General features: G+C 44.5%; 3 protein-coding genes and 1 long non-coding RNA gene across 18 annotated transcripts in view; 1 reads left to right on the top strand and 3 right to left on the bottom strand.

Moving 5' to 3' along the window:
• ENTPD4 (ectonucleoside triphosphate diphosphohydrolase 4) overlaps nt 1-4,645 on the bottom strand; it is a 39,608-nt gene extending 34,963 nt beyond the window's left edge. For 4 of the 7 annotated variants that reach the window (XM_033429756.2, XM_033429750.2, XM_012533357.3 and 1 more), the window contains exon 1: nt 4,478-4,645. The gene's annotated coding sequence lies outside the window, so the exon portion shown is untranslated. Of the gene's footprint in view, nt 1-3,388; nt 3,463-4,477 lie in introns of all 7 variants that reach the window. The other 3 variants (XM_033429753.2, XM_033429752.2, XM_033429757.2) reach the window with 1 other exon arrangement.
• A 70-nt stretch (nt 4,646-4,715) lies between these two features.
• LOC117201633 (alpha/beta hydrolase domain-containing protein 17B-like) overlaps nt 4,716-26,692 on the top strand; it is a 48,500-nt gene continuing 26,523 nt past the window's right edge. For 4 of the 9 annotated variants that reach the window (XR_004483689.2, XR_004483684.2, XR_004483688.2 and 1 more), the window contains exons 1-2: nt 4,718-4,881; nt 19,294-19,390. The gene's annotated coding sequence lies outside the window, so the exon portion shown is untranslated. Of the gene's footprint in view, nt 4,882-19,293; nt 19,391-23,202; nt 26,392-26,692 lie in introns of all 9 variants that reach the window. The other 5 variants (XR_007478210.1, XR_007478209.1, XR_007478207.1 and 2 more) reach the window with 3 other exon arrangements.
• LOC125964884 (uncharacterized) lies at nt 19,709-21,181 on the bottom strand. Its single transcript, XR_007478211.1, has 2 exons — nt 20,976-21,181; nt 19,709-20,034 (listed from the first exon to the last, which is right to left on the bottom strand). It is a non-coding gene; the product is annotated as an uncharacterized LOC125964884 (long non-coding RNA).
• Nucleotides 21,787-24,249, bottom strand: LOC117201632 (uncharacterized). Its single transcript, XM_049711686.1, has 2 exons — nt 23,641-24,249; nt 21,787-22,020 (listed from the first exon to the last, which is right to left on the bottom strand). Exon 1 carries the CDS (start codon nt 24,115-24,117, stop codon nt 23,659-23,661), a length of 459 nt encoding a protein of 152 aa, XP_049567643.1. The 5' UTR covers nt 24,118-24,249; the 3' UTR covers nt 21,787-22,020; nt 23,641-23,658.

Here is a 26,692-nt window from a genome sequence, read left to right as displayed (position 1 = left end):
AAAATCAAAAGAAGCCCACAAACAGGCAGAATTCTGTAAGAAATGACCGTCTTGGTGGGAGTGAGAGGCCAAAGTGAAGTGAAGGATGCTGTGTGGCACTCAGCTGTGGGAAAAATACATCAAAGCAACTTGATTCGTTTGCTGTTTAAAGAAGAATGCACGGTAACACGTGTTGGCAACGATGTGGAAAAAGAGGAACCTTGAGCATTGTTGGTGGGAATGTAAACTGGTGCAGCCACTAAGGAAGACATTATGGAGGTTCCTCAAAAAATTAAAAATGGATCTACCATATGATCCAGCAATTCCATTTCCGGGTATTTTTCTGAAGAAAACAAAAACATTAATTTGAAGAGATATATGCACCCCTGTGTTCATAGCAGGATTATTTGCCAAGATATGGAAGCAAGTAAAGTGCCCAAAAACAGATGGACAAAAAAATTGTGGTGTATGTATACAATGAAATATTACTCAGCCACAAAAAAAGAATGCAATCTTGCCATTTGTGACAACATGGATGGGCCTGGAGGGCATTATGCTAAGTGGAATAAGTCTGACAGAGAAAGACAAATACTGTCTGATTTCACTTATATGTGAAGTCTAAAAAACAAATGAGCAAACATAACAAAACAGAAACAGACACAAACATACAGAGAACAAACTGGTGGTTGCCAGTGGGGTAGGAAATGGGAGGAGAGAAACAGGTGAGAGAGATTAAGAGGTACAAAATTCCAGTTACAAAATAAATGAGTCACAGGGATGAAATTTACATAGGGAATATAGTCAATATTGTAATAACTTTGTATGGTGCCAGATGGTAACTAGACTTACGGTGGTGATCTTTTTCGTAATGTACAGGACTATCGAATCCCTATGCTGTGCACCTGGAACTAACATAGTGTTGTAGGTCAATTATGCTTCAATTTTTTAAAATAAGAGAAAAAAGAAGAATGCACGTAGTTGCATTTATGATCGACATTTTCTTAATATTTAAGTTTTATTTATTTATTTTAATAAATTTATTTATTTATTAATTTTTTGGCTGCGTTGGGTCTTCATTGCTGTGTGCGGGCTTTCTCTAGTTGTGGCGAGTGGGGGCTACTCTTTGTTGCGGTGGCTTCTCTTGTTGCGGAGCACGGGCTCTAGGCACGTGGGCTTCAGTAGCTGTGGCTCACGGGCTCAGCAGTTGTGGCACAAGGGCTTAGATGCTCCGCGGCATATGGGATCTTCCCAGACCAGGGCTCAAACCCGTGTCTCCTGCATTGGTAGCGGATTTTTAACCACTGTGCCACCAGGGAAGTCTTTAAATTTTATTTTTCCATAGCAAGTCCTAATCAAACCTCTTCCCTACCTCTCACTGTTCATTTGCAAACTTCTGGTCCCCATTTTAAATGATCTTTTTCTGGTCATACTTTTCCCTGCATCTCCTCTGTAGTTTCCCAGATCTGCAACTCTGACTTCCCTCAAGTTTCAGTTCCACATCCTGAGCTTACCCAGTTACCACAAACTCATTTAGTCTAAGATTGTGCTCCCAAATCTTTTGACACAAACTAATACCACCTTCCAAATTCCCCAGGTCTAAGAGGAGTATCACCGTGGACTGGGGTCACCTGATTCTTAACCTTGATTCCCAATTATCTGTGTGTTGCTACTCTGTGTCATTTATCAGGTCCTGTCAATTCTTCCTCAAACAGTCCACACATCTAAAATGACCACAGCAGACATCCCTACCTCAGGATAGGTCTCTAGGCAGGTCACTAACCTTCTTCCTTCACCGTGAACACCGTTCTTTGGAAACATTTCTTTGTAAAACGTTACCTTCACAATACAACCAGCTCAAGAAAAAAATCTAGAAACAATAAATGCTGGAAAGGGTGTGGAGAAAAGGAAACCCTCCTGCACTGTTGGTGGGAATGTAAATTGATACAGCCACTATGGAGAACAGTATGGAGGTTCCTTAAAAAACTAAAAATAGAACTACCATACGACCCAGCAATCCCACTACTGGGCATATACCCTGAGAAACCATAACTCAAAAAGAGTCATGTACCACAATGTTCATTGCAGCTCTAACTACAATAGCCCGGATATTGAAGCAACCTAGGTCTCCATCGACAGATGAATGGACAAAGAAGATGTGGCACATATATACAATGGAATATTACTCAGCCATAAAAAGAAACGAAATTGAGTTATTTGTAGTAAGGTGGATGGACATAGAGTCTGCCATACAGAATGAAGTAAGTCAGAAAGAGAAAAACAAATACCGTATGCTAATGCATATATATGGAAGCTAAAAAAAAAAATGGTACTGATGAACCTAGTTGCAGGGCAGGAATAAAGTTGTAGACATAGAGGATGGACTTGAGGACACAGGGTGGGAGGTGGAAGCTGGGTCCAAGTGAGAGTAGCACTGACATATATACACTACAGAACGTAAAATAGATAGCTAGTGGGAAGCAGCAGCACAGCACAGGGAGATCAGCTCAGTGCTTTGCATTGACCTAGAGGGGGGGATAGGGAGGATGGGAGGAAGGCTCTACAGAGAGGGGATATGGGGACATATGTATGCATATGGCTGATTCAACAAAAACTAACACAGTATTGTGAATCAATTATACTCCAATAAAGATCTATTGGGACTTCCCTGGTGGCACAGTGGTTAGGAATCCGCCTGCCAACGCAGGGGACACGGGTTCAAGCCCTGGTCCGGAAAGATCCCACATGCCGCAGAGCAACTAAGCCTATGCGCCACAACTACTGAGCCTGCGCTCTAGAGCACGTGAGCCACAACTACTGAGCCCATGTGCCGCAACTACTGAAGCCCGCATGCCTAGAGCCCATGCTCCGCAACAAGAGAAGCCACTGCAATGAGAAGCCCGCGCACTGCAACGAAGAGTAGCCTCCACTTGCCACAACTAGAGAAAACCCGTGTGCAGCAACGAAGACCCAACACAGCCAAAAAATTAGAAAAAAAAAAAAAAAGATCTATTAAAAAAAAAAGAACCTTCCAGAGCCTACAGGTCAACAACAGCATCCCTGTGTGGCATATGAGACCTTCCATCCATCAAACGGTCCCATCTTATTTTAGTAAACTGTTCTCTGCTCAGCCCTAGATAACATCTCTCTGCTCTAGTTAGGTGGGTCTCTCCTCTCCCACACAAGCAGTCCTCGTTCTTGCCTTGGGCCATTACTTAAGTCACTTCCTACTAAGTAATATGTCCTGTTCACAATATTACACTTCTTTCAAGGCACAGGTCAATATTCTTCTTTGCCAAGATTTAACCAGTTATATTTCCCAATGTTTCTCCACACTCTGAATCTTCTCTTTATTCATGTGTAGTTGATTTAAAATAAACATGCTGAATAAATATGTAGAGAATATAAATACCTAGATAACTTTCATTTTGTTTCTTCTTTCTAGACTGTATACATAAGGGTTGAGATCATGCATTCCTATTAGGCCTGGAAGGATGTAAACCACAGATTCAATATGCAACAAATAAATCAATGTTAAGGTTAACAATGGAATAAACAAACTACTTACACAAAGTAATACTCCATTTTATAATTCTGCTAATGTGTCAAACAGAATGAACAGACCTGATACAAAGACACAATAATATCAGATATAACATAATACAAAGAATATAATTCTTTTAGGCCTCTCCAAGGCTGGAAAATTATTTTCATTACACAAAGCAGTACACAGTAAAGGCTGTAATGTGAAATTAAACTAGGGATCTGAGTCTCTAATTTAGAATTCTTTAATAACCTAGTTTATCTTTCAGCATGGAAGCATCTCGTTTCTTTCCTAAACAGTCTACACCTGCGTTCGTCTCACTGGGGTCTGAGAACCCCTGCGGTTCTGAGTCAAATTCCAGAGGAATGAGCGAACTGTCCCTTTAAGAGGTGTCACGCATTACTCGAGTTTGTGAAACACTGCTCTTACCATCACTTTATTGCTCAACTAGCTCTATTTTTCCAATGGAGCTAATCAGATTTAGATTTTAGAGAAACCTAAAGCATGAAACTTGGTAAAAGCAGAGTAAAGGAAAAACGATGCTGACTTGTAAATGTCATGACAAGGTGGCAGGTAAGACCCGCAGGGTCCTCGGTGCAGCATCCTTCTCCCCGGCCAGGTCCCTCCCCATGCGGCCCAGACCCGCGCCCACTACGTGTCAGAGGGGAAATCCAGCGCGGTCACCGGAGCGGGCGCCGACAGCACGACTGCCAGCTTTCTCCCGCCAGGGGCTGGGGGACAGCACCTGCCGCCCGGGGTCACGGGTGCTGACGGCTGGCACCCGGATGTGGTCGCGCGACCCGGGCGGCGGGGAGGCAACGGCGCGGGAAGGGCCCCCGGGGCAGAGTGGCTTGTCCGCGGCCTCGCTGCCCCGTCGGGCCCCATCGGGCCCCGCTCCAACCGTCCCCACTTCGGCCGCCCACCCTCCCCTCGTCCGCGCCGGAAAGGCCGCCTCACCTGCTCGGCAGCGTCCGACTCGGCGGTCGGGGTTCCCGGGAGCGGGGATCCGCGAGCGGAGCGCATCACGGCCACCGCGGCGAGGCGGCGCCGGCAATGCAGTCGCGGCTTCCCGGCAGCAGCTTCCCAGCAGCTCCGCTCCTTTCCCGCAGCCGTACCGCCAAAACACCACCCCGTAGCCACCCGCGTCGCGTCACCGGGAGCGGCGGGAGCGCGCACGCCGCGGGGCGGGGCCTGCGCCGCCATGACTGGCATCCGAGCGCGGCGGTCTTCCGCGGAGCCACGCGGGTGCAGCTGAGCTCAGGGACTGCCGAAAGTGAAAGTGGCATCACGGAAATAACCAGTACTGTGGCTTGGTTACCGCCGATCCTACAGCGAGGCGCAAAGTGCTTATGACACCAAAGGTCTTTTTTTTAAATTAATTTATTTATTTTTGGCTGCGTTGGGTCTTCGTTTCTGTGCGAGGGCTTTCTCTAGTTGCGGCGAGCGGGGGCCACTCTTCATCGCGGTGCGCGGGCCCCTCACCATCGCGGCCTCTTTTGTTGCGGAGCACAGGCTCCAGACGCGCAGGCTCAGTAGTTGTGGCTCACGGGCCTAGTTGCTCCGCGGCATGTGGGGTGTTCCCAGACCAGGGCTCGAACCCGTGTCCCCTGCATTGGCAGGCAGATTCTCAACCACTGCGCCACCAGGGAAGCCCCGCAGTTGTTTTATTTGTGTTCTATTAGTATTATGGAAAACAACACTTGAAAATTTAAGAAGAATTAGTCATTTTTGCTCGACTCGACATTTCGTTTTGCAACTTTGCCAGTAGCTATCCCTATTTTATAAGCGGGGAAACGACGCTCAAACTCATTCAGTGACTCTCTTAAGGTCCACATAATTAGTAAAAGCCAGGATTTCATCCTTACCAAAAGTTGCATATTTCAGAGCCTACTCTGGGTCAGAGCACCTCCAACACAGGCAATGGTTATGAGAAGAAATAGTGAGGTGAACAGCACTAGTTCCAGAGAGTAACCCCAAGACCTGGACTTAGCTCAAGGCCCCACTCTAGCTTGACAAAAAAAGTGCCTTGAAGTCACAGAGCTGGAAGAGACCTTGAGAAACACAGCTTTTTATCCTTTTCTTTTTTTTCTAAACAGGTGAATACACTGCTTCCCAGAGATAGAAAGTGACCAGCCAGCCTAGCCAGTTTAAAATATTTTTAAATATGAGAGTCCTGGAAACGTCTACTCTATGACTTGTGTCAAGTAAAACAAGCTTGGACAAAACTAGTAGTTATAAATTTTAAGCAGAATCCTTGGTCCAGCACCAGCTCGGGTTAAATCTCCTTGTGGTAGCATTTCATCCTTGGATTCAGATACTGTTCATGGAAGAAGGCTAGCAGTGACCAAGGAGTCTTGTGCTTTAGAAGTAAATACTGTCTTTTAACTATTGCTCCATACTAGAATCATAAAGCCACAGAAAGTTCGAACAAAGAGACCATAGTTACTATCTAGACCAAACCATCTCCTTTTACTCTTAAGGAACCTGGAACCCAGAGAGACTGAATGTCTTGCCCAAATGCCCTAGAGGCAGAAGGGGAAGCAGAACCTCTGGTTCTGACTCCTACTTGAGTGCCCTTTTATGGCAATCTGTTGCTATTTTTAAAAAATGACCAGTTTGGATAGCTTACACATTAGAAAGCTCTGTGACTTATACCTAAGGTTAGCTTTGAGAAGCTGAAGTAGTTGGCCACCGACATGCTGTGATTTTAGGGCCAGGACCCCTCAAAATTACGTGTGTTTCAAAGTCCTTACCATCTGTGTTACTGGTTCATATTATGGTAGTCTCTCTCTCAAGGAGGCCTCTACCAAAATGCCACACTAGAATTTTCACACCATCAGTATTTCCTGATAATTCATATACAACAATTTTCTGATAAGAGCTAGGAAAAAAAAGTATAAAGTATGAAAACGTGGAATATGCTGCATTCGTTTCCTACAACTGCCATAACCAATTACTCCAAACTGGGTGGCTTAAATCAACAGAAATTTATTCTTTCATAGTATGGGAGGCTCGAAGTCTGAAATCAAGGTGTTGGCAGGGCCGTGCTCTCTCCGAAGAGTCTAGGAGATGATCCTTCCTTGCCTGTCAGTTTCTGGTTGTTGCCGGCAATCTTTGGCATTTCTTGCATCACTCCAATCTCTGCCTTGTTGTCACATGATGTTCTTCTGTGTGTCTCTGTGTCCAAATTCACCTCTTCTTAAAAGGACAGCAGCATATTGGATTTAGCCACACCCTCTCCCCTCCCAACCAATACAATATGATTTCTTCTTAACATGGTTATATCTGTAAAGACCCTGTTTCCTAATAAGGTCACATTCACAGGTTCTGGGTGGACATGAATTTTGGGGGGACACTATTCAACCCAGTACATGAGAGGACCAGCCCGGTTTTGGTCATCAGGGAAGGCTTCTCTGAGGAAGTGATGTTTGAGGTCACACCCGCAAGATGAATAGGAATTAACCAGAAGATGGATGAAGTCTGGGCCTATATGAAGGAGTAGCGCTTCAGGAAGTGGAAACAGCAAAGAGGCTCTGAAGTGGGTAGAAGCACAACTGTCAGAGTGAGCCATCAACTTATTCTCCCTTATTAACAGGAGAAATTAAAAAACTAAGCTAATAGGAGACAACACTTACTGTGTACTTTATGCCAGGCACAGTTCTAAGAGCATTGAAAAACATTTCAAATAGAATGGTAATGAAAATACGTCAAAATTCATGGAATGCAGCCAAAGCGGTACTTACTGAGAAATTTATAGCTTTAAAAGCTTATTTTTGTAAAGAAATAAAAGTTTGAAATCAAAGTTTCCACCTTAAGAAGTTAGGCTAAGAAAAGAAAGTTAAAGCCAAAGCAAATAGAAGGAAGGAAGTAATTTTTAAAAATAAGTTGGACAAAATTAACAAAACCACAAGTTGGTTCTTTGAAAATATTAATAAAATTGATCAATTCGTAGTGAGATTGATCAGGAAAAACGAAAGAAAACACAAATAATCAAAATCAAGACTAAAGGAAGAACATCCTTACAGATCCTACAAAAATTAAAAAAAATAATAAGAAAACGTAATGAACAACTGTATGCTGGTTTCAACAATTTAGATGAAATGGAAAAATTCTTGGAAAAATACAATTTCCCAAAACTGACAGAAGGAAAAATCATCTGAATGGCCCTATATCTTTTATGGTCCCCAGAAGAAAATTCCAGGCCCAGATCGTTTCACCAGTAAATTTTATCAGCTGTTTAAGAAAGAAATCATACCAATCTTATATAAACTCTTTCAAAGAAATAGAGAAGGAGGGAATATTTCCTGACTCACGAGGTCAGAATAATCCTGATTCCAAGAGATAAAAAAGAAAGAAAATTACATACACATCAATATCCTTTATGAACATAAACACAAAAATTCTAACAAAACATTGGCAATTAATATCCAGCAATATCTATCTAAAGAGAGTAAGATAACTTAACCAAATGAGATTTTTTTCAAGAAATGCAAGGTTGGTTCAACATTTTAAAATAATCCCTATTATTCACTACATAAACTGAATAAAGGAGACAATTCATATGATCTCAATCAGTGTAGAAAAAACATTTGACAAAGTTCAACACTCATTCATGATTTAAACCAAAAAGCTTTCATCAACTATAAAGGGAATGATCTTCCTTAGTTTGTTAGCATATTTACAAAAGAACTACAGCTAACATGGTTGCAAGGTCAAAGTACGTTATTGCAAGTCTGTGTTTTGAAAGTATTAAATCATTAGAGAAATGCAGATCAAAACTACAATGAGAGGGCTTCCCTGGTGGCGCAGTGGTTGAGAGTCCGCCTGCTGATGCAGGGGACACGGGTTCGTGCCCCGGTCCGGGAAGATCCCACATGCCGCGGAGCGGCTGGGCCTGTGAGCCATGGCCGCTGAGCCTGCGCGTCCGGAGCCTGTGCTCCGCAGCGGGAGAGGCCACAACAGTGAGAGGCCCCCGTAATGCAAAAAAAAAAAAAACTACAATGAGGTATCACCTCATACCAGTCAGAATGGCCATCATCAAAAAAATCTACAAACAACAAATGCTGGAGAGGGTGTGGAGAAAAGGCAACCCTCTTGCATTGTTGGTGGGAAGGTAAATTGATACAGCCACTGTGGAGAACAGTATGGAGATTCCTTAAAAAACTAAAAATAGAACTGCCATACGACCCAGCAATCCCACTCCTGGGCATATACCCTGAGAAAACCATAATTTAAAAAGAGTCATGTACCACAATGTTCATTGCAGCTCTATTCACAATAGCCAGGACATGGAAGTAACCTAAATGTCCATCGACAGATGAATGGATAAAGAAGATGTGGCACATATATACAATGGAATATTACTTAGCCAGAAAATGAAACGAAACAGTTATTTGTAGTGAGGTGGATGGACCTAGAGTCTGTTATACAGAGTGAAGTAAGTCAGAAAGGGAAAAACAAATACTGTATGCTAACACATATACATGGAATCTAAAGAAAAAAAAAGGTTATGAAGAACCTAGGTGCAGGACAGGAATAAAGACGCAGACGTAGAGAATGGACTTGAGGACACAGGGAGGGGGAAGGGTAAGCTGGGACGAAGTAAGGGAGTGGCATGTGCATATATACACTACCAAATGTAAAATAGATAGCTGGTGGGAAGCAGCCACATAGCACAGGGAGATCAGCTCAGGGCTTTGTGACCACATAGAGGTGTGGGATAGGGAGGGTGGGAGGGAGACGCAAGAGGGAAGAGATATGGGGATATATGTATATGTATAGCTGATTCACTTTGTTATAAAGCAGAAACTACAGAAACTAACACACCATTGTAAAGCAATTATACTCCAATAAAGTTGTTAAAAAAAAGAAAGTATAGGGCTTCCCTGGAGGCGCAGTGGTGAGAGTCCGCCTGCCAATGCAGGGGACACAGGTTCGTGCCCCGGCCTGGGAAGATCCCACATGCCGTGGAGCGGCTGGACCCGTGAGCCATGGCCGCTGAGCCTGCGTGTCTGGTGCCTGTGCTCTGCAACGGGAGAGGCCACAGCAGTGAGAGGCCCGCGTCCCACAAAAAAAAAAAAAAAAAGTATTAAATCAGAGTTTCAAAAAGGGATGTGATGTCTGGACTGCAGAAGCCATCCTGTAACCATGAGGCAACAGTGATGCAGATAAGAAGCCAATACTAAATATGTTGAAATAGAAAGAGAGAGTTGCCTAGGTCCATCATGGCATCACTAAATCACTAAAATAATACTAGCCACTGATGTACATCTTACTCCTTGTTATGAGAGGAGAATAAGGCCTTTGTTTATTTAAATTACTTCTGGCTGGATATTCCATTACTTGCCATTAGGTCTCAGAGGCAACATGACTTGTTCAAGTTCCTAAAACTGGAAGGGATGCAGGATGATTGAATGTGAAGCTAACTAAACTGGAAGGTGGAAACCTGGATCCCAGTCCCTGCTATGCTATTAATTGACTGCATAAGCTTAGAAAAATTTAGTTTACCTCACTGGTTCTCACCATCCATATGTAACTTTAAAAAGGGAGTGGAGAGGTGGCTAGGTTGACCTCTGGGGTCTGAAATCCATGATTTCTAAGAGGCAAAAGAGACCAGAAACAAGGTCCTCCCTTCCTCCTTCCCCTCTCTCCCTCCTTCTCCACCTCTGCTTCCTCATTATGAAATCTAACATAAGATAGAAGAGCTCTTTCCTTTTTAAATTGAACTCCAGATTCTTTTAAAACTGTGCATGCAGGAATCTTAATGAATGGATTAGGACCAGTGAAAACCATCAGTATTTAGAACCCAAACAGCATTTCCTTTAGTTATCTTTCTGGAAAAACCTCCAACATGGCCATAGCTTGGCATTCTGTTGGCTTTGCTCTCCAAATGTTTTAACCCATCATTCCAGGGAGACTAAATTGGCGAACGGGCCCTCCTGGCAGTCTGTAAGTGTTGGGAGGAGGTGACTGTGGGGCACTGGATGTCATGGAAACAAAGGAATCAGGTGACCCTTGGAAACAATGAGTCCTATTGCCCTCCTCTGTTCCTGTTTGCCTTCCAATGCACGCGTGCACAGACTGGTTTTTGAGCGACTTAGCTAATAATCCTATATATTTATACAGCATTTGTCTTCAAGAAGACCATAGCACTTTACAGACATGACCTCATTTATGAGCCCAGCATTCCTAAGGCAGGGAATGGGCCAGGAGAATTCTTATTTTATGGAGTTTTGTTACAGAGTGAAAGCACTTGAGATTCAGAAAGAGAAAGGGACTTGGTCAAAGCAGCATCAAAATTCACAGGGTTTCCTTCAAACTTTTCCCATCACAGCATGTGACCAACTGTACCATAAAGGGGTCTAGTGGGATGTGGATCATTACACATACTTAAACATACACACACACAAAATAGGGAGTGGACATGGTTGCTTTTGCTGCCTACAACCATCCTTCTCTTTTCGGTAACAGTACCTTGAATTTCTGAAGCAGTATGCCTGTCTCGCACTCAGTCCATTTGGGTCAGGACATATGACCCTGGCCTGGTTATGCAGAGTAATTTCATTCCCTGACCCCGTGATTGGCACACGAGTCCTGCTGTTCTGATCAGATATAAGCTACATTCTTCAATATCAGCTTCATCTGCAAAAAGATGATATTTTGATTTTTGTACAGTTTTTGTTTCATTTCTCAAATCGTTCAGACTTGGGCAGGAAGCAGCAGGTTATTTGTTGGCTCCCTTGAATCTCAACACTTCTGTGTTCCTTCCTCACCCCAGCTAACATATCATTCTCCTTCCCAGCATCCTCTGTTAATTCCTCATCCCCTCTAGGTTACAGTTGAAATTCCTAGCAAATCAACTCTGGGAATCAGTGGGGTGATTAGATTTTTATTGACGGGTTGGTCTAATACCCATCTCCTTAGCATGACACCCCAAGGCTGTCAGCTTTTTAAGCCTCTTGTCATATATTCCCTGTGTTCTAACATGCTTAACTACTCGCTTGCTCCTAAATTGTTCCCTATTTTCATGCCTCTGGGTCTTTACACACATTTCCTATGGCTGGAATACTTTCTTCTTCCTTGACTGCCTGGAAAAAAAACCCTCCTACTCATCCTTCAATTTGCCCCTTGAAATTGTGTGTTGTCATGTGACCTCCCCAGGCAAGAAAGTCTTTATCTTTTATCGCTCAGCACTGTTGTTTGGTGTAACTGTTGTTGGTCTTTGCTGCCATGTTATTCCTCTGCGCATTCCTAGCCTGGAGCAAACATGAATTCAATTCAAAAACACATGCTGTGTGCCCACATGTGTCTCTCCCGTTCCCTGCAGAACTGAGAAGGTTCTAGCTATCTTGCCTTCGGTAGAAAGAAATAGATTTCACCCCCCTCCTACTGCAGTGGACTTTTGCGCTAGCTCCAAATTCATCCCTGTTTGAAATCCATGCTGTATTTTTTAGGGGAGGTGCTCAGTAATGTCTACTGGAACCGAATTGAAGATTTCATCTTGTCAAGTCAGGCTAAGCTTCATCTGCCAGAAACGTTGGAATTCCTATTTTGTTATCCAACTCACTCATTGTCCTTCTTAGCTTTTTTTTTTTTTTACCTTCATTCCCAACACCTCCCTAAGGAATGTCTTTTTAAATATTATTTTAATTAATTTATTTACTTATTTATTTGGCCGTGCTGCACAGCTTTTGGGCTCTTAGTTTCCCCAACCAGGGATCAAACCCAGGCCCCCTGCAGTGGAAGTGTGGAGTCCTAACCACTGGACCGCCAGGGAAGTCCCTGTCCTTCTTAGCACTGAATAATACTTATTTGCCTAGACACATCCCGTCTCCCATATCCTCTCCCATTAAACTGTGATCTCTTTGAAGACAGGGACTGTCTTAGTACAGAGGGAGGCACTTAGGAGGTGCTCAAAACATGTTTGCTCAGTAATTAGTGAATGAATGAATGATATTAGTTTCCTTCTTGATCAAAGGGAGACGTGGATGAAGATAGATAGAGCTTGGCCAAAGAGGTCTCTTCTCTGCTTACCACCTTTCAAATTCACTGAAGAGAGGAGACAGAAAAGGGAGAAAAAGCAGTGGGTGATCCAGAGATAAGCTTTATCTTTCCTTACAATATTCTGATCCTACTTGCCTTGTGTGTCTAGCAGGAAATTCTGGAGGGTTTCTGGACTTGGATGGTGACTTTTCCACTTGTATGATGCAGGTTGAGCCCTATTTTTACATTTTCTCATCATTTTAGTTGGAATTGGGGATGAGCAGTCAGATGTGTAATTTCAGCCCGGCATCCTTCTCTGGGATGCCTCCTCTGACCCCCATTTACAATGGCAAGCTGTCCCCCTTGGACTCCACACCCTCTACACACATCCCCTGCTTTACTTTTTCTCTGTAGCTCATATCTATCTGACGTACTACAGATTTTCTGATTTTGTTAGTTTACTCTTTGTCTCCCTATATCAGTCAGGAGGTAGAAAGAATATAAGCTATTTAAAGGAAAAATTTAACATAAAGAGCTGTTATCTAGTAGAAGGTGGTTAATGACTAAAAGGTGTAAAAGAAGAGGTTTCATGAAGGGATGCAGAAGAAGCAGGTGCAGAAAAGCAGCTACTACCTCTGGGCTGGGGCAGGGAGTGGACAGGAAGGAACTGAGGACCCAGGGGGACATCCCCCAGCCCCCTTTCTGTCCCCATCCCAAGGCTGTGGTTCAGAACTTTTCCAGTAGGGTGTGGCTACCTAGGACTGCTACATAATACGCAGACTCAGGGCAAAACGAAAATACAAGGCTCTTTGTTCCAAAGTTATTAAGAATTTCAACACAGTGGCAGCAGAACATGAAATCAATCAAATGCAGGGCTTTCCTGAGTGCCAGGGCCCACGGCTGACTGCGGAATTGTGCAGCTCTGTGGCTACTGCAGGAATGCATAGCCTGCTGGTGGCAAAGAAATTTGCCGGAAGGTATGGGCTGGCCTGGATCTGTGGAAGCTGGCTGCTGTGACCTGAGGGTGTGGACTGGCCTGGGCCCCGCTGCTGTGCAGAAATGGGCTGGTGGAGTGGGGAGAGCGTGGCTTAAGGAGAGAGCCAGGTCTTGATAGTTCACCGATTTTCAGTGTTATAGAACCCATAGCTTCATACCCTTGTCACAAAGATATATTTTCAAGTTAGAACAATACCACACTCTATTTACTCGTGTGTTATCTGGATTTATAATCTTGAACATCTCTAAACAATACATGTACTCTTACCCCCAGTCCTACAAATGTCTGTGGTGATTCCAGAGGGGAGAAAAGAGAAGGACCAGCCCCCTGGAAAGGGCGACACGAGATAAGACTGAAGATGCAAAGAGACAAATTAGTGTGAGGCGGAGGAAAGACTTTTTTTTTAAACTTTATTTAATTTAGTTTTTTATACAGCAGGTTTTTATTAATTATCTATTTTATACATATCAGTGTATATATGTCAATCCCAATCTCCCAATTCATCCCACCACCACCCCTCTCCGCCGCTTTCCCCCCTTGGTGTCCATACGTTTGTCCCCTACATCTGTGTCTCTATTTCTGCCCCGCAAACCGGTTCATCTGTACCATTTTTCTAGGTTCCACATATATGCGTTAATATACGATATTTGTTTTTCTCTTTCTGACTTACTTCATTCTGTATGACAGTCTCTAGATCCATCCACGTCTCTACAAATGACCCAATTTCGTTCCTTTTTATGGCTGAGTAATGTTCCATTGTATATATGTACCACATCTTCTTTACCCATTCATCTGTTGATGAGCATTTAGGTTGCTTCCATGACCTGGCTATTGTAAATAGTGCTGCAATGAACAATGGGTGCATGTGTCTTTTTGAATTATGGTTTTCTTTGCGTATATGCCCAGGAGTGGGATTGCTGGGTCATATGGTAATTCTATTTTTAGTTTTTTAAGGAACCTTCATACTGTTCTCCATAGTGGCTGTATCAATTTAGATTGCCATCAACAGTGCAAGAGGGTTGCCTTTTCTCCACACCATCTCCAGCATTTGTTGTTTGTAGATTTTCTGATGATGCCCATTCTAACTGGTGTGAGGTAATACCTCATTGTAGTTTTGATTTGCATTTCTCTAATAATTAGTGATGTTGAGCAGCTTTTCATGTGCCTATTGACCATCTGTATGTCTTCTTTGGAGAAATGTCTGTTTAGATCTTCTGCCCATTTTTGGATTGGGTTGTTTGGTTTTTTTTAATATTGAGCTGCATGAGCTGTTTATATATTTTGGAGATTAATCCTTTGTCCAATGATTCATTAGCAAATATTTTCTCCCATTCTGAGGGCTGTCTTTTCGTCTTGTTTATGGTTTCCTTTGCTGTGCAAAAGCTTTGAAGTTTCATTAGGTCCCAATTGTTTATTTTTGTTTTTATTTCCATTACTCTACGAGGTGGATCAAAAAAGATCTCGCTGTGATTTATGTCAAAGAGTGTTCTTCCTATGTTTTCCTCTAAGAGTTTTATAGTGTCCGGTCTTACATTTATGTCTCTAATCCATTTTGAGTTTATTTTTGTGTACGGTGTTAGGGAGTGTTCTCATTTCATTCTTTTACATGTAGCTGTCCAGTTTTCCCAGCACCACTTATTGAAGAGACTGTCTTTTCTCCATTGTATATCCTTGCCGAGACTTTTTTTTTTTATTGTGGAAAAGTAGACATAAACGTGAAATTTACCATCTTAACCATTTTGAAGTGTGTAGTTCAAAAGTGCTAAATGTCTTCACATTGTTGTGCCATCCATCTCCAGAACTTTTTCTTTTTGCAAAACTGAAGCTTGGTACCCATCTCCCATTTCCCCTCCCCTCAGCCTCCTTCAAGCAGCCTTCTACTTTCTGTTTCTGTGAATGTGACCACTCTGAATACCACCTATAAGTGGAATCATACAGTATTTTGTCTTTTGTGACTGGCTTTTTCACTTAGCATAGTGTCTTCAAGGTTCATCCATATTGTAGCATGTGTCACAATTTCCTTCCTTTTTAAGGCTGAACAATATTCCCTTGTTTGTACATACCACATTTTGTTTATGCATTCATCTGCTGATGGATACTTGGGTTGCTTCCACGTTTTAGCTACCGGGAATAAGGCTGCAATGGGCCTAAGCGTACAGATATCTCTTTGAGGCTCTGCTTTCAGTTCTTTGGGGTATATGCTCAGAAGTTGGATTGTTGCATCATACAGTAGCTCTATTTTTAACGTTTTGAGGAACCACCACACTGGTTTTTTATAAGGGCGGCACCATTTCGCATTCCCGTCAACGATGCACAAAGGTTCCATTTTCTCCAAATCTTCAACAAAACTTGTTATTTTCTGGGTTTTTGGTTTTGTTTTGATAGTAGCCATCTTGATGGGTGTGCGGTGGTATGTCACTGTGGTTTTGAAAACTCCTCTTGTTTTGAAATAGGAGGGAAGGAGGGCAGGATGAGTGAAGAGGCAGAGCTAAGGTGGAGTAAATCAGAGGGACGCTGAGGTAGCCCATAGCTGATCTCCATTTGGTCCACCATCCTGGTGGCGAGAGAGAGAGGAAGGTGTGGACCAGGTAAAGGCTGGTGGGGACTGGCCAGGGTTAAAATAGGAGCCAGTGGCGGGGATGAGACAGGTGAGTCAGCTGGCGATGATTATAAAGATAAAGTGAGCAGTTGTGGGGTTCCATCTGAGGTCAGGAGGCTTGAATACATAATGGGCCCAATCCCAGTCCTGTGACTGTCTCCAGCAGCCCAGAAGAAGGGAAGGTGCAAACAGACTTGGTGGGGCTGCCTGGACCGGTGGCTGAAAATCCCCTTCTTGTTTGTGATGGGCGGGCGTGGGCTGGCAGAGAGGTGGAGCTGGAGACGCAGCCATGCTTGCCTTGGGTGTTTGGTGTGGAAATGGCTATTGGAGTTGGAAGAATAAAGAAATTGTGAGATGAGGGTGTTAGAAGTGCCAGTGAGAACCACGCTTCCTTGTCTTGTGATCAGGGATCTAGGAAAAAAAAAAAAAACCTGGGTAGAGGGCCTTCCACAGAAAGCCAGGTTTCCTTATGTAAGACATTGGGAAGAGTTTGTTTAAGGAGACGTTCAGGGACTTCCCTGGTGGCGCAGTGGTTAAGAATACGCCTGCCAGTGCAGGGGATGCGGGTTCGAGCCCTGGTCCGGGAAGATCCCACATGCCCAACTAAGCCCGTGCACCACCACTACTGAGCCTGCACTCTAGAGCCCGCGAGCCACAGCTGCTGAGCCCGCATGCCACAACTCCTGAAGCCCACGCGCTTAGAGCCCATGCTGCGAAGCGAGAGAAGCCACCGCAGTGAGAAGCCCATGCACCTCAACGGAGAGTAGCCCCCGCTCGCTGCAACTAGAGAAAGCCCGTGCGCAACAACGAAGACCCAACGTAGACAAAAATAAATAAATAAATAAATTTATTTAAAAAAAAAAAAAGTTCAGCAACAGAGGAAAATATAGTGGGAAGCAGGCTCCCCAGAGCAAGGATGATCAAAGTGTGATGCTGCCAGGACCAACAACATCAGCTGCATCTGGAATCTTGGGAGAAATGCAAATTCTCTGTCCCACCCAGGCCCCCTGCATCAGAAACTCTGGGGCTGAGGCCCAGTAATCTGTGTTTTAATAAGCCCTCCATGTGATTTTGATACATGCTTAAGTCTGCATCCTATATCCCAATATATAGTATAATATCCTAGTAGAGGTCAGACAGGGTAAAGTGAAGACGAGAAGGAGTAGAACAGAAGTGCATTCAAACTGAGAGCTTGAGAGGAGGAAACAGAAGCCAGGGACATCAGGTGGGCAGCAACCACAGCCCGTAGAGCCACAAAGCCCAGGAGGTTGGGAGATTGGTTGGAGGTGGCACAGCGGGGAGGCCAGAGAAGGCTGTTTTATTGGGTGGATTTGGAAGAATGAGTAGAATTAGTCAGACCCAAGGTTCCAATGGCAGTGAAAATCCCCAGGTGAGAAGACTCAACCAGGATTTCCAAGTCCTGGACCACTTACGGGTTATGAGACCTTGGACAAGTCATTCACCTGCTTAAGCACCTCTTTTCTCAAAGGCAAAATGGAGATCATATTCCCACTTAATTTGGGTCGTTGTGAGGATTAAATGAAATAATCCAGAGGAAGGGCTAAGCACGGGCCTGGCATGTAATAAGAGTTGATAAAAGTCATGCTTTATAAAGGAACTTCTTGTTTGGTAGGAGAAGGTAAATCGAGAGAGAAATGAGATCTCTATAAATGCCTTTCCTAACCACACCCTACCCTACACATACATGTTGGACAATTGATGTTCATTGATAATTAGTCTCACCTTCACTTTTGTCACGTGCTCAGTAGTTGTTCAGTCATCATCATTTTCTTCATATCGGTACCATCATAAAAGTGTCTTTGGATAGGAAACTAGTGGTCGGGGCTGTGCCTTCTTAGGACTTAGCTCGCTCGGCCTAGTGTCCAGCACAGCTCCCACGGCTGCAGCCTTTAGGAGGCGCTTTAGAAATTAACAAGCCCTGACTTTCCTCGTTCACACAGGGAAACCGAGGCAGGCCCAGGGGATGTGGCTTGCCCGACACAGATGGTGGCATAAAGATGATGAGTAATGCGGCATCTGCTTCCCCAGTTAACCTCTCAGAGACCGGGGAGACAGGTAGAGACAGGTGTCGCCAACCCTCAGGGCCCAGCCTAGTGCAGTGAAAATTTCCCAGATACACAGAGGGTGTCAGGTCAGGCTCAAATGTGGCCCCCCGGGAACCAACCTCACTGTAGAGGACCTGTGTGTACAGCTGGATTCCTGCTCCCCTGCTGGGGAAGAGCCTGGCCTCCTGACCTGCCAGGCTGTTGCTTGTTATGTTTCTAAACAGTATATTCCAACCCTGCTTCCTCAACCAGGAGCCTGCTGCAATTCTTCCTCTGCTTCGGGACTTAGGTCTAGAGGTTTATGTTTCTTCCTGGCCTATCCTTTAATATAATGATTATAATTGAAGACATAATTTAAGAAGGTTAAGGAGAATATTTACCATACCGTACCATTGCTTCATTTTTGGGTACATCTCCTTCCGTGTGTATAGATCATTTTGCATTTTTGCAGTCGTGGCACACCTCGGTCCATAAGAGCAGTGAGTGTACATCTACTGTGGCTCCCATTAATTACTTGGTGCTTGGTACACGTAGCCTGTGGTCAATAAAGTATCATTGAATGAACACCATTCTATAATATGCTGCTTCCATTTAGCATAATAAGGATATTTCCCTATTTTCCATAGCATGAATCATTGTAATTTTTAATGGTTGCCTGATAGCATGGAATAGTAATGTATTCAAGGTTTCCTTCCATTAGAATTTTGACTCTTTGCTTTGTCGTTGTTGTTTTTACTGTTACAATTGTGTTGTAAAAAATTTCATGCATATTTTATTTAACTTCTTTGGAATTAGTTTCAAATAAAAAATTCCCAGGAAGAGTATGATTGCATTACGGAGGTTTGGATAACTTCATGATTCAATGAGTAATTTCTTAAGGGGACCATGCTTCCTGGTAGAGACAATCCATTGGTGCCCTCTCAACAGTGCGTACTCATGTATCTATTTCCAGAGTGTGTCCTAGTCAATGATGAGAGGCACGGAAGCCATCCCCAAGAGCCCCTTAATTCAGAGCTCTGCTGAGGAGTCTGAAGACATTCATCGGAGGCTCACTTGGTGGGACAGAGTAGATCTTTCGGTTTCTGAGTAATAAAATAGATTATTAATAGACATGGTGCTTTTCCAACAGGTCCTGAAACAAAAGTCTCTAAAGGCAACACAGCTCCGGGTGGCCCTTGCTTTGACGCGGAGTGAGACTTTGAGATCTCAAAACCCAAAAAAGGCCTGTATGAGCTTTTCTTTCTCCTCTAAGAAGTCCCCATAAATTTAGTGGCTTAAAACACTGCAGATTATCTTACAGCTCTGCAGAAGTCTGACATGGTCCTTGCTGGGCTAAAATCCACAGGGCTGCCTCCTTGTCTGCAGACTCTACGGGAAAATCCTTTTCCTCGCCTTTGCCACCTTCTACAGGTTGCCCACATTCCTTGGTTCGGGCATGGCCTCCTTTCTCCATCTCTAAAGCCAGCAACATCACATCTCTCTCAGGTCCTTCTCCCGTTGTCATCTCTCTCTCTCTCTGACCGTAGGCTGGAAAGGTTCTCTGCTTTTTGTTTTTCTTTTAAGAGTTGATAGTGATTTTATTCTGCTACAAGCCACTTTCTGTAAATTTGACTCTTATCCCCATTGTGACACTTATGTCACTGGCAAAATTATTTCCACGTTATCCATCTGCTTTTAAAGAGCTAATGTGATTAGACTGGGCCTGCCTGGATAATCCAGGAGAATCTCCCCAGTCCCAAGGTCCTTAACCTTAATCACATCTGTAAAGTCTCTTTGGCCATGCAAGGATGAAAGGTAACGTATTCACAGGTTTTTGGGATTAAGAGGTGGACACTTTGGGAGGGAGGGATGATTCTGCTGACCGTGAGATCTAAAATGGACATATATTTTTAAATTAAAAATATATGCATTCACAGAACATATTCGTTATTCTGAATATGAATTCAGAATACATACACATTACATATGCTCATATACATTATTCATTCACTTGTATAATGAATGATTAAATTGGGTGAATCAAGTACGAAAGTATGAGCTCGGAGAACTTCATCACCCAGTGGTACTCAGAGAAAATCCTCTGGGATGCCTCTCCCTCACCTCCGACACCAAGGTTAAGCCCGCATCTCTGGACCACTGAAACCGCCAGTCTCCCTTCCTGTCCAGATCCAGGCTCTGCACAACTGCCTGTCCTGTTGGGGGGGCGCTGAGGGGTGGGATACCAGTCAAAGTGAAGGGGCAGGGGAACATGAGGGAGACCCTGAAGGTGGCCCAGTGCCTTGAGAGCCTGCTGAGGATGCCCCTGTTTTCAAAGCTCTGTTTATGGGGATTCCTTTCGCAAAAACAGCATTTTCTTCCTTGGTGGTCGTCATCCTTTTGCCTTCCCAAGCTGCTGCATTCTCCCCACCTGGATCTTGTGTTTAGGAAAAGTTCCCCTGGAGAGGCTCTCTGATGAATGACCCTGCCAACAGGTGGGGTGTGTGTGTGTGTAGCTGAAAGACTGGATTAGCTGAGGTTTTTTTTTTCTCCATTTGTAACTAACATGAATGGAAATACAAGGGAGGGTGTAGAAGGGCGTTCCAATTTCGTTCCAGAAAGCCTGGAAGGTGAAGGTGTGAGCTGAGAGAGGGCTCTGAGTTCAGGGATATGCATCTGATGGCAAGCGGGCAGCAAATGAATTTCTTTGGGGATGCTACGGTGGTTCTGGACCCACCTGTTAGAGCGAACTCGGAATCTGAGCTGTACAGGGATCCTAATGCTAGGTTGGTCCCAGAGCCTTTTCGGAGCCCTAGAGTGAGGCTTCCGACTCACCACTAGATGGCGCCCGTGCTGTGGCTCACTGCCGCCGCGCGGGAAGAGGGGCCGGAACCGGGTGGGTCTGAGGCTCCTCTGAGGAGCTGGGTGATCACTGGGCTGCAAAGGGTCGCTCACGGAGATCCACCTGGTAAGACACAGCCACTCCTGTCCCTGCATCGCTGAATTTCACTTTAGTATCCCCCAGGACTAACCTAGGCAGTTTTTGCTCTATTCTGTGGATCCCATCATAGATTGAAAAATGGTCTTTTTGTTCCTGGGGCTCCAGAGAGAAAAATGAAAATTGAAAACCTGTTTGTTTAGTAATCATATTTTATTTGTTTATGGACAACACTGAGCCAGAGTGACTTGGGTTTAAGTTTTGGCTCTCATTTTCTGGACAGTCCTTTCTGGGCCTGTTTTCTTACATGTAAAAGGAAAATAGCCATCCCTGCCTGATGGGGGTGTCTACGAGTCAATGCGACGAGGATGCAGTGTGTCTAGCACAGCGCCCAATGCTTAGTAGGCACTTTGCAGGGGGCCAACCCCACTCACCTTAAGACCCCCTCAGCTATCTCAGTGCCTGGGGTGTAGACAGTAGGCGTTGTGAGCAAGTGAAAAAACTAGCTCACGATTAGGGTTTACTCACCTTGATTTTACTCCACGAACCTCCTATCACTGAAATATGAAGTTTTGTCCAGGGTTCAGAAGATTATATCGCAAAACTCCCGCCTGTAGATTCTAGCAATCTGATTACAGGAGACAAGGTTAACCAAAACACATTTAAGAGAGGACACAGAAGCTAATAAATGAAAAATGATTCCAAATGTATGATACAGACTGGCTATAATTAAATTTGTAGTTCCTCCAACAGGGCTCCGTTTCTCAAATTCTGGCGTTCATGCTAGTTTACATCTGCATTGTTTGTCAGATCCCGGATATTTTGCTGGGAAAGAAGAGGCCTCATTCTGCAGCAGGTACATTGTGTCTAGAAGGCAGACCTGCCTGGGAATCCAGGAGGTGTCATGAGAGCGGCAGGTTCCTGGGGATGGGATGGAGGTGCCTGGAGACAGAAAAAAGGAGTAAGAAAAGGGAAGTGACAGGGTATCAGAGGCACCATTTAGCCACTGTACTATTTGATGATTTCCTTCCGAGTATGAATCAAGTCATAGAGTTTAAATCTGGAAGCTACCTTAAAAATGTTCTGGCTAGATCTCCAAAATAGGAGGCCTTATATAATCTCTCTGACTAGGAGCATTCAAATCACCGCTTAAACACTTTTAGGGACAGGGAACTCACTGCCTTGGAAGAAAACAACTTTTTAAAAAAAATTTAATTTATTTTTTATACAGCAGGTTCTTGTTAGTTATCTATTTTATACATATTAGTGTATATATGTCAATCCCAATCTCCCAATTATCCCACCTCCACACACACCCCGCCCCGCTTTCCCTCCTTGGTGTCCATACGTTTGTTCTCTACATCTGTGTCTCTATTTCTGCCTTGCAAACCAGTTCATCTGTACCATTTTTCTAGGTTCCACATATATGTATTAATATACGATATTTGTTTTTCTCTTTCTTACTTCACTCTGTATGACAGTCTCTAGGTCCATCCACATCTCTACAAATGACCCAGTTTTGTTCCTTTTTATGGCTGAGTAATATTCCATTGTATATATGTACCACATCTTTATCCGTTCGTCTGTCGATGGGCGTTTAGGTGGCTTCTGTGACCTGGCTATTGTAAATAGTGCTGCAACAAACATTGGGGTGCACGTGTCTTTTATAAAACCACTTCTTCATTAGACAGTTCTACTTGTAATTATTAGCTCAAAACTTTCCTCCAGCTTTTACACATTGGTGCTGATTCTGCTCTGGAGCCGCGTAGATTACGTCTCCTCCCTCTTCCAGAGGTCGGTTCTTCAAACTGCCAAGAGCCGCTGTCAATCACATGGTCCTTAACTTTTTCTCCCCAAACTTCCCCACATCCTTCAGACATTTGCAAATGACCCCTTGCGTCTCCTAGACCACAAACTATATGGTGCTGCAGGAGTGAGCCGTCACGGGGAAACCATCTTGTGCCTTGGCTTCCCCCGCTACGCCGTGACACAGCACTAGATGGCGCCATGGCCAAGGCCCCATTCTGGCGCTCTGGGTATTCAGGACGAACATGAAGATTGCCCACTTCCTCTAAGAGTTATCAGTGCCAACCTCATCATGCCTCATATCCTTGTTTTCCTCAGCGACCACCAGAATCCAGAATCCCAGCCTCTGCAGTTGTTCAACATCGCCCTGACCCTCATCCCCATCCTGCTCTGTATGTACCCAACGTGGACATCTTATGTTTGCCCAGCCGGTACTCTGCCCTCCTGCTCTTGATGACAGCATCGCAATTTCCTCCGAAGAACCATTCCATTACTTGCCAACGTGAGGTTCTGTCCACCAGGGGTGGGCAGTGCACCCAGGACCATGGCCACTTAGAGAGACCACCACACTAACCACAGTGGATGGGTCAGGTTGGGATTTCACTGGGGTGGAAGGGAAGAAGCAGGCACTGAGGACCATATCCACCTCTAGCTGTTGGGCAGCCATCTGATGTTGGGTGGGGAGAGGCTGCATGAGAGTACAGCCAAGAGAGAGGAGAGAGGAGCAGAGAGATGGAAAGGGAGCCCCACACTCACCTAAGACAGCAAACCTAGTCAATAAATGCTGAGTGTGTTTTGACTGCTCCACCGACTGGCTGTTCCCCCATCTCTCTTTCTTCTCTTCTCCTTCTTCTCCTTCTTCTTCCTCTTCCTCTTCTTCTTCTTCTTCCTCTTCTTCTTCTTTTTCTCCTTCTTCTCCTTCTCCTTCTTCTTCTTCCTCTTCCTCTTCTTCTTCTTCTTCCTCTTCTTCTTCTTTTTCTCCTTCTTCTCCTTCTCCTTCTTCTTCTTCCTCTTCCTCTTCTTCTCCTTCTTCTCCCTCTTCTCCTTCTTCTTCTTCTTCCTCTTCTTCTTCTTTTTCTCCTTCTTCTCCTCCTTCTTCTTCTTCTTCTTCTTTTTTTTTTTTTTTGCAGTACGTGGGCCTCTCACTGTTGTGGCCTCTCCCGTTGCGGAGCACAGGCTCCAGACGCGCAGGCTCAGCGGCCACGGCTCACGGGCGCAGCCGCTCTGCAGCATGTGGGATCTTCCCGGACCAGGGCACGAACCCGTGTCCCCTGCATCGGCAGGCGGACTCTCAACCACTACGCCACCAGGGAAGCCCTTCTTCTTCTTCTCCTTCTTCTTCTTCTCCTTCTTCTTCTTCTTTCTTCTCCTCCTCCTCCCCCTCCCCCCTCCTCCTCCCCCTCCCCCTCCTCCTCCCCCTCCCCCTCCCCCTCTCCCTCCTCCTCCTCCTTCTCCTCCTCCTCCTTCTTCTCTCCCTCCTTCCCTCTCTCTCACCCCACCGCCCAGGCCTTCCTATTCCCTGAGACACAACTATAATGAAATTAGGCCAATTGGCAACCCTACAGTGGCCTCTAAGTGTTGAAGGGAAAGGAGGAGTCGCATGTCTCTTTAAATAAAAAGCTAGAAATGAGAAAGCATAGTGAGGAAGGCATATTGAGAGCCGATATAAGAAAAAAGCTAGGCCTCTCTGCCAAACAGGCAGCCAAGTTGTGAATGCAAAGGAAAAGTTCTTGAAGGAAATTAAAGGGGCTATTCCAGTGAGCATACTAATAAGAGAGCAAAACAGCCTTACTGCTGATATGGAGAAAGTTTCAGTGGTCTGGATAGAAGATTAAACAAACCACGACATTCACTTAAGCCAGAGACTAATCTAGAGCAAGGCCCTAATTCTCTATAACGTGATGAAGGCTGAGAGAAGTAAGGAAGCTGCAGAAGAAAAGTTTGAATCTAGCAGAGGTTGGCTCATCAGGTTTAAGGAAAGAAGCCGTCTCCATAACATAGAAGTGCAAGGTGAAGCTGCAAGAGCTGATGTAGAAGCTGCCAGTTATCCAGAAGATCTAGCTAAGGTCATTCATGAAGGCGGCTATGCTAGACAACAGCTTTTCAGTGTTGATGAAACAGCCTTATATTGGGAGAAGGTGTCATCTAGGACTTTCATAGCTAGAGAGGAGAAGTCAGTGCCTGGCTTCTAAGCTTCAGAGGACAGGCTGACTCTCTTGTTAGGGGCTAATGCAGCTGGTGACTTTAAGCTGAAGCCAGTGCTCATTTACCATTCCAAAAAAACTTGCTAAATCTGCTCTGCCTGTGCTCTTTAAATGGAACCAGAAAGCCTAGATGATAGCATATCTGTTTACAGCATGGTTTACTGAATACTTTAAGCCCAGTGTTGAGACCTACTGCTCAGAAAAATATTACTGCTCATTGACAATGCACCTCATCACCCAAGAGCTTTGATGGAGATGTACAACAAGATTAGTGTTGTGTTCACTCCTGCTAACACAACGTTCATTGTTCAGCCCGTGGATCAACGAGTCATGTTGACTTTCAAGTCCTATTATTTAAGAAATACATTTTGAGGGCTTCCACGGTGGCGCAGTGGTTGAGAGTCCGCCTGCCGATGCAGGGGACACGGGTTCGTGCCCCGGTCCGGGAAGATCCCATATGCCGCGGAGCGGCGGGGCCTGTGAGCCATGGCCGCTGAGCCTGCGCGTCTGGAACCTGTGCTCCGCAACGGAAGAGGCCACAGCAGTAAGAGGCACGCGTACCGCAAAAAAAAAAAAAAAAAGAAGAAGAAATACATTTTGTAAGGCTATAGCTGCCATAGATAATGATTCCTCTGATGGATATGGGCAAAGGCAATTGAAAACCTTCTAGAAAGGATTTGCCACTCTAGATGCCATTAAGAACATCATGATTCATGGGAAGAGGTCAAAATATCAACATTAACAGGAGTTTGGAAGATGCTGATTCCAAACTGCATGGATGACTTTGAGGGGTTCAAGACTTCAGTGGAGGAAGTAACTGCAGTTGTGGTGGAAATAGCAAGAGAACTAGAATTAGAAGTGGAGCCTGAAGATGTGACTGAATTCCTGCAGTCTCAGGATAAAACTCTAATGGATGAGGAGTTGCTTCTTATGGATGAGCAAAGAAAGTGGTTTCTTGAGGTGGAATCTCCTCCTGGGGAAGATGCTGTGAAGATGGTTGAAATGACAACAAAGAACTGAGAATATTACATAAACTTAGTTGATTAAGCAGCAGCAGGGTTTGAGAGGATTGACTCCAATTTTAAAAGAATTGTGGGAAAATGCTATCAAACAGCATTGCATGCTACAGAGAAATTGTTTGTGAAAGGAAGAGTCAATTGATGTGGCAAACTTCATTGTTGTCTTATTTTAAGGAATCGTCACAGCTACCTCATCCTTCAGTAATTACTACCCTGATCAGTGAGCAGCCAACAACATTGAAGCAAGACCCTCCACCAGCAAAAAGATGATGACTCAGATGATGGTTAGTATTTTTTAGTAATAAAGTTTTTTTTTTTTCGTTACGCGGGCCTCTCACTGCTGTGGCCTCTCCCGTTGCGGAGCACAGGCTCCGGACTCACAGGCTCAGCGGCCATGGCTCACGGGCCCAGCTGCTCCGCAGCATGTGGGATCTTCCCGGACCGGGGCATGAACTCGTGTCCCCTGCATCGGCAGCCGGACTCTCAACCACCGTGCCACCAGGGAAGCCCAGTAATAAAGTATTTTTAATTAAAGTGTGTACCTTTTTTTTAGACAATGTTGTTGCACACTTAGACTACAGTAGT

This window comes from Orcinus orca, chromosome 6, assembly GCF_937001465.1.
Source record: "Orcinus orca chromosome 6, mOrcOrc1.1, whole genome shotgun sequence".
Classification (NCBI taxonomy): domain Eukaryota; kingdom Metazoa; phylum Chordata; class Mammalia; order Artiodactyla; family Delphinidae; genus Orcinus; species Orcinus orca.
Note: the sequence above shows the minus strand (reverse complement) of the source record. Positions and strands in the feature narration are given on the sequence as shown.

Excerpts from the sequence above, each read along its gene's own strand:
- LOC117201632 (XM_049711686.1), bottom strand. The coding sequence starts at position 24,117 with ATGCTGCAGAGCGGCTGCGCCCGTGAGCCGTGGCCGCTGAGCCTGCGC.